General features: G+C 35.8%; 1 protein-coding gene across 1 annotated transcript in view; it reads right to left on the bottom strand.

Annotated features, from left to right (window-relative positions):
- Positions 1–13,278, bottom strand: part of NAA35 (N-alpha-acetyltransferase 35, NatC auxiliary subunit) — a 97,240-nt gene that overhangs the window by 20,736 nt on the left and 63,226 nt on the right. Inside the window, exons 12-14 of the mRNA XM_021677949.2 lie at positions 10,996–11,174; positions 6,458–6,517; positions 1,798–1,904 (exon numbers count right to left, since the gene is read on the bottom strand). Coding sequence (XP_021533624.1) covers positions 1,798–1,904; positions 6,458–6,517; positions 10,996–11,174 — 346 coding nt within the window. The remainder of the gene's footprint in view (positions 1–1,797; positions 1,905–6,457; positions 6,518–10,995; positions 11,175–13,278) is intronic.

Genomic DNA, 13,278 nt, shown 5'->3' with positions numbered 1-13,278 from the left:
CATTCAACAAAGATTTATCATGTGCTAACTATTCATACTGTAGACACTGTTTTAGCACCTATCATATAGTGAACAAAGAGCCAAAACTACCTGCCCTGACCTTGTGGAGTTTATATATATATATATATTTTAAGATTTTATTTATTTATTTGACAGAGACAGCGAGAGAGGGAACACAAACAGGGGGAATGGGAGAGGGAGAAGCAGGCTTCACGTGGAGCAGGGAGCCCGATGCGGGGCTCAATCCCAGGACCCTGGGATCAGGACCTGAGCCAAAGGCAGACGCTTAACAACTGAGACACCTAGGCACCCCCCTTGTGGAGTTTATATTCTAACAGGAGTGGGAGGGAGAAGGCAGAGAGGGAAATAAGAAATAAACATAATGAAGAATTGTATGGTACATACAGAATAAACACAGCGAAGAAGTAAATTATATAGTATGTAAGGAAATAGTTGTTATGGGAGAAAGGCAGTGATGTGCTGAGGCAGCATGGAGGATGCACTTTTTAAATAGTCTAATCAAAGCAGACATTACTGAGGTGAAGTTAAACAGACTTGAAGGTGGTGAAGGAGTCAGTCTTGGGCATTTCTTTAAAATACCTTCCACCCCAGACTCTGTGTAAAGGCTGTAGAGTGAGAGCCAGCCTCTATGTTCCCAGAATAACAAGGAGGGCAAAGTGGCTGAAGCAAGGGAGATGAGGAGAGAGGGGTAAGAAATGATGAAGCCAGAGCGGCATCAGCACAAGAGTCTAGACCAGAGAATATGGGACCTCCTAGGCTCAATCATAAGGACTTTGGCTTTTACTGTGAATGAAACGGGAAATATAACCAACATTGAATGCCTGGGAATTTACCTCTTCCCAGGGGCAGTCCTTAACTAATTCCTATGTGGGTAAATTCTCAGGCTCCCTTGTTTTTTTGTCCCTGACAAGGACAACTCTGAGCTGCAACCCACACTGTGTCTCCACAGTTCACCAACAGGACCCAACCAGAGTTACTTTCCATGAAGTATACCTCTGCGTGGTTTTCTTCCTTTTCATTTCCCACTTGTCCACAACCCTGCTGGTTTCTCCTGGAAACACTTTCTAAGGTTATATGAACTGTCTCAGGATCTGCTTCTGGGAAACCCAAGTTAAGCAAGGAAAAGGTTTTATGTGAGATGTGGCATGATTTATTCAACAAATTAAGTGCTGAACCACTAACTGTTCTTAAAATATATAATTCATATGCCCATGTCTTCAGACATGCTGGTTTTTTTGCTGAGAAATAACAGCACCTTTCTTCCCTCCCCTTTGGAAAAGCTCTACTCATTTTCCAAAATGCCAACACAAGTGATGATTTCTTGTTGCATGTAATCCTTTCCAGCTTCTTATGGCAACATGTTTCTGGTAGAGCCACTGCTCTAATGCTAACTCAAGGATCAATTATTTGCATTTTCTACTTTTATCTAGACTCAGATCATTGAGAAGAGACCTTATCTTGTTTTCTTATAATTATTCCCAAAGTGCCTCCCTGACACAGTGCTTTGCACACAGTAAGAATCAATGCAACTTACTGAATCTGGTAATTCTTTGTAAGGTTTTCTTCTCATATTGGGCCTAATGTCAACTTCACAAAAACCTCAGTTTAAATCTAAATAATATGCAGCAGAAATCAATTAATTTTAATATGACTGAGTTTTTTGTTTTTTACATGAAGATTTGATTACAACAGTTTTTATGCCTTGGCTATAAAGGAGCACAGAGAATTGGGGCTTTTAAGAAATACATACACTATAAAAAGTCTTAGGGTACTTACTTCGGGGAGAGCACCGGAGGACTGACAAAAGACCGAAGGGCATCCTTCACCATGTCTTGCATGAGATGGGTTCCAAAGACCTTTTTGTTATCCACCAAGAAAGTGGTCTTAAAACAAACGTTATACATTAGTAATGCTATCACAATTTTAATATACTGTACATATAACTGTCTTTACTGTGACATGAACATACTTCTTAAAAATACTGCAGAATACAGAAGAGATTAAAGTATAAAAACCTGGTGGAAATCAATCAATAAATAAATGACTATTTCAACAATGGGAATTAATTATTAATCCCTATTAAGATGCATTCTGATGAAGGAAAATAAAAAAATGTACAAGAAAATATATTTCCCACATCCAGGGTAGTAACAGTACACTAGTCAAAATGAACTGACTAGTCTGAATATGTCATATAAGCTAATATGTAAGAAAGAGGGCTTCATAAATCATGAAACAGCAAATGGTTATCAATATTAGTTGATAATCTTTGTCTCTAATAAACATTTTGGAATACATACACACTTTCTGAAATTGGAAAAACAGATTTCATGATTTAAAGTAATAAATTATTTAATAATAATTTGCATTTAATTTTCTCCCCTTAATGACCTCAGTGTGTTTTAATATTTGCTATACTATGCCTTCCTTGATTTCCTAACACATTGGGGTGGTTTCCACTTTTGGGTGATCATGAACCAAACAGCTATAAACATTTGTAGATAAGTTTCCAGGAGAACACAGGATTTCACTTTTCGTAGGCAAATATTAAGCAGGAGTGGGATTTGTGTATTTAATTTTATAAGAACCTGACAAATTGTTTTATAAAGTGGCTGTAGCACTTCACATTCTTGTCAGTAAATGCATCCTCACCAGCACTTGGTACTGTCATTTTTCTTTCTTATTTTTTTTTTTAAGATATTATAAAAGGTGGATAGTGGTATTTCACTGTGGTTTTAATTTGCATATCCCTAATACCAATTATGTTCAGTATGTTTTCATACTGAAGTGTTTAAACTTGTTGCTCATTTTAAAAACTGGGCTGTCTGTTCTTACTGTTGTGTTTATAGAGTTCTTTGTATGATATAAGTCCTTTGCCACACATGGATTTGCAAATATTTTCTCCACTCTGTAGAGTCTCTTTTCATTTTCTTAACAATGTCTTCCACAGAATTAAAGTTCTAAATTGATCATTTTTTATGAATTGTTTCTGATGCCATACCTAAGAATTCTGTCTTCTAAAGCCACAAAGATTTTCTCCTATCCCTTCTTATAAAAGTTTTATAGTTTTACCTTTTAGATTTATGATGCATTTTGAGTCAATCTTTTTGCATATGTCTGTCCAACTGTTCTTGTACCATTGTTGAAAAGACTACCATTTCTCCACTGATTTGCCTTTGTATTTTGTCAAAAATTACTGACCATATTAATAAATGATCAGTTCACCACGTTAACTAATAAAGGACTATGAAATATTATATATAAATGACTATAGAATACTATATAATTGTATATAGTACTATATAATAAAAGACTAATTAAAGAGTAGGACTTTTCTAGACTCCCCTCTTGGTTCCACTGATCCATTTTGCCAATACCACACCTGTCCTGCAGTCAGATAGCATGAGTTCCCCAACTCTGCTTTTTTGCACCGTTGGTTTGGCTATTCTAGTTCCTTTGCCTTTCCATATAAATTTTAGAATCAACTTGTTGACATCTACAAAAATACTATGATTTTGATTGAGATTGCTCTGAATCTGCAGATCAATTCTGGGAAGAACTAACATCTTAGAAATATTAATTCTTCCAATCCACAAACAAGGTATATTTCTCCATTTATTTAGGTCTTTGATTTCTTTCACCAGTATTTTGTAGTTTTTCAGCATATAGGTCCTATAAACAGGTGTTAGATTTATACCTAATTATTTCATTTTCTGTGTTATTGTAAATAGTACTGTTTTTAAATGTTTTACTTCCCATTGCTCATTGCAAATATATAGAAATACAACTGCTTTTTGTATATTGACCTCATATCCTGTATTCTTCTTAAACTCACCCATCTGGTCTAGGAACTTCTTTGTAGATTCCTTGACATTCTATATAGAAAATAATGTTGTCTATAAAAATGTATTTTTTCCTTTTTCAACTGTATGCCTTTTATTTCTTTTTCCTTCCGTTTTCCACTGGCTAAAATTTCCAGTACAGCTCTCCCTCAACTTATGATGATTGGCTTATGTCCCAATAAACCCACTGTAAGTTGAAAATACTCTTAAGTTGCAATGCATTTAATACATCTAACATACTGAACATCATAGCTTAGCCTAGCCTACCTTAAACATGCTCAGAACACTTACATTAGCCTACTGTGGGGCAAAATCATCTAACACAAAGCTTATTTGATAATAAAGTGTTGAATATCTCCTGTAATTTATTGAATGCTATACTGAAAGTGAAAAACAGAATGGTTAAATCAGTTGTTTACCCTTGTGATTGTGTGGCTGAGTGGGAGCTGTGGCTCGCTGGTCATGCCCAGCATCATGAGAGAGTATTATACTGCATATTGAAAAGATCAAAATTCAAAATAATGAAGTATGGTTTCCACTGAATGCACATCACTTTCACACCATCATAAAGTTTATAAATCATAAGCCAAACCCTCTTAAGTTGTGGACCATCTGTATGTAGTATGTTGAAAAAGAGTGGAGAGAGAGAGTGGACATCCTCGTTTTACTCTCAATCTTAGGAGGAAAGGATTTAATCTTCCATCATTAAGTACGATGTTAGCTGCAGATTTTCTTGTACATACCCTTTATCAGGTTAAGGAAATTCTTTTCTATTCCTAGTTTTGCTGAGAGTTTTTATCATGAATGGAGGTTGAATTATGTCAAATGCTTTTCCTGAATCTACTGAGACTTTACATTGTATGGTGGATTACACTGACTGATTTTTGAATGCTGAACCAGGCTTGAATTCTTGGAAAAAAACCAACTTGGTCAAGATGTACTATTTTTTTATATATTGTTGATTTGATATGATAATACTTTAAGGTTGTTCTGTCTATGCTCATAATATGTCTATAATTTTCCATGCTTTTAATGTCTTTGGTTTTGCTACTGAGATATTGCTGGCTTTATATGAGTATTGTTGGCTTTTCTATTTTCTGGAACAGACTGTACAGAACTGACCTGGAATTTTCTTTGTTGGAAGGTTTTAAACTATGAATTCAATTTCTTTAATAGATACAGGATCATTCAAGTTATCTCTTTCTTTGTGAATTTGGGTAATGTCCTTCAAGAAATTAGTCCATTTGATCTATGTTTTTGAATTTATGGACATGAGTTGTTTATAATATTTCCCATATAACCTTTTACAGACCCTTACAGGTCTGTAGTAGTACTCTTTTTCATTCCTGCTATTATTCATCTGTACCTTTTTTTCTTGTTCTGTCTAGTTAGAGGTTCTTCAATGTTATTGATATCTTTTTTTCCTTTTTTTTTAAAGGCTCAGTTAATTTTTTTAAAGTATTGTTTATTTAAGTAATCTCTACACCCAATGGGGCTCGAACTCACAACCCTGAGATCAAGAGTCACACATTCTTCCAACTGGGCCATTCAGGCACCCCTTTAATTGATATTTTCAAAAGAACCAAGTTTTTCGTTACATCAATTTTCTTCACTGTTTATCTGTTTCTTATTTTACTGATTTCTTCTGCTTGCTTTGAGTTTCATTTGCTTTTTTTTTTGTAGAAGCTCAAATTATTCAGACCTTTCTTTTAAAAAATTTTTAACTGAAGTATAGTTAACATATAATATTATATTAGCTTCAGGTGTACAACACAGTGATTGTACTACTCACCATGGTACAGGTAGTTATCATCTGTCACCAAGGTTATTACAATATTATTAACTATATTCCACATGCTGTACTTTTCATCCCTGTGACTTATTTATTTGAGAGAGAAAGAGCACAAGAGGGAGCAGGGTCAGAGGGAGAAGCAGACTCCCTGCTGAGGAGGGAGCCAGACGCGGAACTCGATCCTGGGACTCCGGGATCATGACCTAAGCGGAAGGCAGTTGCTTAACCAACTGAGCCATCCAGGCGCCCCTTGTGACTTATTTATTTTATAACTGGAAGTTTGTATCTCTTAATCCCCTTCACCTATTTCACCCATTCCCTACCCTCCCCATCCCTTTGGGAACCACTTTCTTCTTTTTCTCATATAAACATTTAATCTTATAAATTTTCCTCTAAGCACTGCTTCAATTATATCCCACAGATTCTGTAGGTTATATTTTCATTTTCATTCAGTTCAAAATATTTTCTAATTATCCTCAGGACTTCCTCTTTAGAAGTGTGTTAATTTTCAAATATCTGGAAAATTTCCAAATATCTTTGTTACTGGTTACTAGTTTAATTCCAAAATAGTCAAAGAGCATACTTTGTATGATTTCAATTGTTTTTAAATTATTAAGGTTTTATAGCCAAGGATATGATCTTGATGAATGTCTAATATTCTAATACTTCTATCACAAAAATATAACACTAACTGTTGATATCCTTTAAAAGCATCTACTTTTGTTCCAGCAATCAATTAAACAATGTCAACACACATAAAATTTGATGTTTAAAGAAGTACTGCAATATTCTTAGAACTTACTTGTAATAGAGATCTTGAAAGAACACAAGGTGATTGTTCACTAAATTCACAGAAAAAATCCTGATACACAGAAAAAATAATGTCATTAATAGATTAAATAAAAGCTGGAAATGTTTATATATAGCATATAATTTTTTACCAGACCTTCTGGAAATTACATACTACCAGAGTTAAAATATGACAAAGAGCTAAGGATCATTTCTATAGGAACTGTCTTAATTGTATCAATGGGACAATAGATGATTTTGGAGACTTTTTTTTAACTGACCGATAGAATTGTGTGGATACCAATATTAAATTTGCACACCACGAAAAAAATAGCATCAGTAATAATTTGCTAACTAATGGCAGAAGTTTACTTCCTACTTCACAGAAATAAATACCAAGTAACCAGGCCAAGTGGATTCACATAACTGACTATTCCTGATTCTTCTGACATCCAAAAGATATGCTTAGAGAAACTATATAGGGTTTATACAGAGATAAAAGAAAAAAGGTAAGAAAATACACTACAATGTTAGCTTCTGTATATTATAGGATAGTAGCTATTTATCATTTTCATATTTTTTGTGTGTTTTCCAGACTCGTGATCCCCAATTTAAATGGGTGCTCTGCCAAAACCTACCAAGTTTCTCTAGTCAATTCACTTTTTCACAATTAACTTTTATACCTTGCTCACACTTCTCAATGTTCTCTACTACAGATGTCCTCCCATTCAACATTACAAAGAAAATTAAGTCACCTATCAACAGGAAATCCCTCCACTTCAGCCTCTAAACTTTATGAAACTGAACCCACATTTGTAGCCAGATCCTTTCCTTGCCCACTTTAACAACGGAAACCTTCCATTTGTACTATGACTCCATTTCCGGTCTTTTCAGGAACATTACACATTGTCAAGCATCCATCCTTGTCTGTCCTAGGTATTTAACTTCTCCCTCTCTTCCAGATCCTCCCCATTTATATTTAAGTAGTCAATTTTCCCCCATCTTAAAAAAGAAACTGTCACATGCTCCACATTTCTCCCTCAACCGCTTGCCTTCTCAGCTAAACTTTCTGAAACAGTTGACTGAACGGTCTCTACTTAATCAATGGCCCCTTCTCATCAACACCCACTAGCCTAGCTTTTCACTCTAGTCACAACTGTCCTCTGACACCAAATCCAGTTGACATTTGTTTTGGACCTTATTCACTTCTTTCATCTGACCTCTCAGCAGTATTTGACAGGACTTCCTTCCTTTTTAAATGACTTTCATGAGTTTTTTCCTTTGTGGCCACTTCTTGGTCTGCTCTGTAGGTTCAAAGTTTAGTTCCAGACTATTTTCTTTCTCAAGCCATATACTTTTTCCCTCACAATCTTCATCATACTCATGCTTCAATAACTACCTGTAATAGTTCTAAAATTACATATCTAGCACTGACTTCTAAATTCTATCCATATAGTCAATATCTATTCAATATCTCTACATAAATATCTCAAAGACACCTCAAATTCAGCTTCAGTAAGACCCTAGGCTGACTAAAGGTCTTTGAGAATTTCCCCATTTTGGTGAACAGCAGAGTGTATCAAGATCTCCAAGTGAGAAACCCAGAGACCTTCCTGAGAGCTCTCTCATGCCCCATATTTAATTCAACACCAACATGCTATCAATTTTAGTTCATGCATAGCTCTAACTCTGACAACCCACATCATCTCCCTGCCATCCTTCTAAATGAAGTTACCATCCTCCCTCCCTTGGACTGTAATGATGGTTTCTTAATTTATCTCCCTGTGTTTACTCTGGTCCCTTACTCTGTGTTTTCTCTACAGTGCAGCACACATGGCTGCAAACTGTTAATTCAGTTACTTAACTACCCCACCCATGTTGATCTTGCATAAAACTCGAATGTGAAAATGCAGAAACATGCAGAGCATAAGCTATAAAGAGTTGTAACTGACATTTCGGTATTTGTTATTCCAATCTTTTTTAAACTGAATTTACCTATCTCTGATGATCCCTTCTGTGTGTGACAATGTATAAAATGAATAATCTATTTTGAAACATAACTTGGCATTCACAAACATTTCCCTATTCAATATTTTCCTATAACATGCTTTTTTTTTATGTTCAGTTAGCCACTGTATATAACATCATTAGTTTTTGTTGCAGTGTTCAATGATTCATTAGTTGCGTATAACACCCAGTGCTCATCACAACACGTGCCCTCCTCAATACCCATCACCCTGTTACCCCATCCCCCACCCACCTCCCCTCTGAAACCCTGAGTTTGTTTCCCGGGGTCCACAGTCTCTCATGGTTCATCTCCCTCCATGATTTCTCCTCCTTCAGATTTCCCTCCCTTCCCCTATGGTCATGCTTTTTAATGTCAGTATGGCATATATTCTACACATACTATACAGGATGGGTAGTGTCACCAGTGGGCATTTAAACGGTTTCTAGTTTTTCAAGATTACAAATGATGATGAGCCAAATACTCTTTAGTTCATCTTTGCATATATCTTAGATGATTTTCTTATGCTAAATCTCTAGAAGGGGAGTTGCTAGGTCAGGATATACACATTTTTAAGACTTTTGAGAGCAATAGCCACAGAAGTATAGGAGAGCAACTATTTCCTTCCACCAACATTAAATATTACTATACTTTCCAATCAAGTTGTTAAAAAATGCATTTCTTCAATTACTAGTAAGGGTATGCATTTTTCATGTTTACTTCTTTTTCAGTGTGTGTGCTCATGTCCATTCCCAATCTTCCAGAGATGATTTATTTTGTATGTAAGCACACCTTACAATCTGGCACTTTATCCTAATAGTAACAGGTTTCTTACGCAGATCCACCAGATATTTGAGCCCCCCTTTTCTCTAACTTCAATCTTCTCGATTCTTGGCCTTAGCCACACTCCCCTACTATCACCACTGACTCCTGTCCCAAGTGTTCCAGGGATCCAGACTCTTCTCTCTCTATGCCCTCTTCACGTCCAGGGCTGGCAGTCCAGGCCTGGCTCTCCCAGCTCCCCACTACTATGGTAGTGGGGAGCTGGTAGAAAAAGCATGTGGGCACCTCCCTGACAAGGCAATCCATAACCCTCTGCCAGAATATCAAATTCCAACTGCTGCATTATTTTTTCTTATTCCAATTCACACTGATCGCCTTCTAAAATCCTACATTTAATCTGAACACAAATATTCATGTAACGATTAAGAATCAGAAAAAGCAGATGCAACAGAAGAATAAAAGTCTCTATTCTAATTCCAGATATGCCACTAACCAATCATCTAATTTGGTTACAAGCCCTCTAAACCTTACTTTGTTTAGCTATACAATGAATTGCAAAATGAACTGGGTTATGTCTATGATCTTTTCTACCTTTAAGATTCTATGATTCTTAAGATAGAATAAGGACAAAACTACTAAAAAGAAAGCAAACAGAAAGGAGGTAACAAACACAGAATCAGTGAAAGTTTCACTAAGGAATGAAGACTTAAGCTGGGCGTTAATGACAAAGAATTAGAGGGGAAAATAAAGTTATTACAAGAAAGAGCATAAATAGAAGCACAAATCTTTGTTGACCATCAACTATATCCCAGTGGCTGCTATTCAAATTCTAGGAATGTAAGCAAGGTACTTCATCATCTCAAGGCATCCAGGTACAGAAGCAACCGGAACCAACAAGGAAGACCTCACAGAGAAAATGACATGCGCTGGGAATTATGTACCTCTCTGCAGAGTTGTGTAAAATAGTGTACTTATGTCTAAATAATGACAGTATTATATTGCATATTTTCTACCTTCCTAACTGTAAGGAAATATTGCCTTTCTACATTTTAACCCATACAGAAGATTAATCCAAAATACGTAAAATGTATATCCTCTTTCACCCAGCAACTTAATGGTTTAGGAATTTATCTTAAGGAAGACGGAAGCAGATGATATGAAGGTTCCTACAGACAAGCTCATTTTAGTACTGTTTATAACAGAACACTGAAAATGACCTAAATACAATTCAATTATGAATGGACTGGAAAAAACTGTGATATATTCTTATTCTTACATGAAATACCATGTAACTATTTAAATAATGTAAAAAAATGTGTATTTGTTGACATGGAAAGAAAGATGTTCATGATACAGAGATTAGTGATGAAAGCAGGCTACAAACACCATGATCTAATTTTTTGTATAAAAATATACATGTATGTATATATGCATACTCACATAGATGTGTACACGCACACACACATTTACATATAAGAAGTTTTGAAGACAGAATCCAGGGTTTAAATCCTCATTCTTAAAACCTGGGTGAATCATCTAAACTTTAGTTTTTTAATCTCTAAGATGGATAGTACATAATCCTTGTGAGGATTAAACAGAAACAAATACACACACAACATACACACACACACAACACTTAATTCTCCAGCTATCAAGGAAAATAAGCAATTTTATTTACCCTTGGGACAGTCAGCCTCTAAAAAGTGATAAACTATTCTGTTGTTCAATCAAAACCATATTCCAGAACAGAGATTTGTACTTACCAGGATACAATGTAAATTTGTTAAATTGACCACCTCACAAACAGTTTTTATTCTATCTATTAATCTTGCAAAATAGTTGACCATTTCTTCCCTTTTAATTATTTTTGCATATCGAGGGAAGGTAGGTGGAAGTAGCCTCTGGTTAACAAGGGGCTCAAAACCCATCATAATTGGATGATCTAAAAAGGAAAAAAAAGTAAGATTTTCAGTGTTTCGCTGAATCTTAAACCTCAAATACTAGTAAATATAAAAAGAGAAAGGCCAATTTCAAAAGCATCTCCAGATTCCTGTCACAATATTCTCTAAATGAATTTTATAATTTACAAACATCTATATGTATGCATTTTTTTTAAATGAGATAAACAGATTTAATAACCTAAAAAATTGTACTTCCTAACTCCATGGAATTGGTAGTAGTGACAGAAAGGGGTTGCTACCTCACAATTAACCATAAGCCAAGAATGGGATAAAACAGGAAGAAAGCAATGCTGTATTAACCATGAAATTGTGAAAAAAAGGTAAATAAAATGGGAACACAAATTGAGGCTGTTGTCCCTTCAATTACTGAACAGTAGAATCAACTCAAACTTAGTTACAATAATAATGCAAAACAGAGAACAGTCCCCGCCCCACTCCCATGAGTCTGGAATACATTTGGTACTGACATTAATTACAGAAATTCAGAGTGCTTTAAAGCATAAATAACCTTTTACAAGGGACCTAAGGGTGATTTCCTTTTTCCCATTCTCTGCCCACTGTGACCTCACTTTTCACACTAGTGCAAGGCTCCAAACTAAGTTTCTCTCAACTTGAAATCTAAAATGAGGAAATATATGAAATAAGAAGTGATTAAGAATTTGGAATCAGGTTCTCTTGCTGTACTACAAACAGGCTATAAACCAAGAATAAATAAAACAGCTTTGGATGTTAATGAAAGATAAAATTAAGCTAAGTATGGGAAGCTGGGACCCTGGGCGGCTTAGTCTGTTAAGCGTTCGACTCTTGATTTCAGCTCAGGTCATGGTCTTAGGGTTGTGAGAATGAGCCCGGTCTTGGGCTCCATGCCGGGCACGGAGCCTGCTTAAGATCCTCTCCCTCTGCCCCTCCCCCCCAAATTAAGATAAGCAGGCATCATTAAGAATTAAAAGACTGATATTTAACCAAATTATAATAATGCTCCTGTGACATATGTAATTATTCCTGAAGATCAAGCAAATAAAGATGCCCCTCAAGGTTCCTGGCCTTCTTCCTCTTCTCCATACTTAAGTCCTCCCTGGTTGAAGTTATTTATTCTTATAAAAATTCCAATTTAACTAATGTTTTCCAGGCTAAAATCATTAGCCCACAATCTTTCTTCTGAGTGCCAAACCTGATTTCCAACTGCATAATGGACATTTCTACCTTGGTACCCGACATCATCTCAAAAGGCACATATCCAAAAACTGCCATTATCTTGCCCCAAACACTGCTTCTCCTTATATTCCCTTTTCCAATAAAATGACCCACTGCCCTTACAACTGCTTAGGCCAGAAATCTTCTTGTCTGCTTTAATCAGTGCATAAGTCTTAAAGTATTCCACATCCTAACATCCACTGACTGTCCCCCTCCCCCTTCACTCTTACTGCCACTGCAAAAGCCTAACTCATTCCTCTACACTGAATACTCCCTCATTAATTAATCCTGTACACTGACACCTCAATTTTTTTATCTAAATGACAACCTGATTTCACTCCCCTAATCCAAAAATTTTGTTGGCTCCCTACTGCATACAGTACAAAGTCTGTGGTAGGGCATAGGAAGGTACTTTAAATTTCCTGCCACTCCTGTAGAAAAAAAAATCTGTACTCCAATGGAAAGCTATGCATTGTCAGATTGATTCAAGGCAGCTATTTTACAAATCTATAAATAGTAAGTAACTAATAGAAGACATGCAAATTCTGTCCTGGCAGAGATTCACCTGACTTCCTCCCAAATCTATAGAACAGTTTTGCCTCCATTTATAATTTATTTCAACATTCCAATGCTCCATATAAATTTTAATTTTTTTAAAGATTTTATTTATTTGAGAAAGAGAGAGAGAAAGCATGAGCGAGGGGGAGGGGCAGAGCAAGAAGAAGGCTCCTCAATGACCAGAGAGCCCAATGCGGGGCTCAGAGCCAAAGGCAGACACTTAACTGACTGAACCACCCAGGCACCCCTAAATTTGAATGTTTTAAAACTTTTCGTGCCTAGTTATTTCACTGAATGAGTTTAACAAAATCCTTAACACATGCTCATTTTTAT

The sequence above is a fragment of the Neomonachus schauinslandi genome, chromosome 13 (genome assembly GCF_002201575.2).
Source record: "Neomonachus schauinslandi chromosome 13, ASM220157v2, whole genome shotgun sequence".
Lineage (NCBI taxonomy): Eukaryota > Metazoa > Chordata > Mammalia > Carnivora > Phocidae > Neomonachus > Neomonachus schauinslandi.
This window is presented reverse-complemented; position numbering and strand designations above follow the sequence as displayed.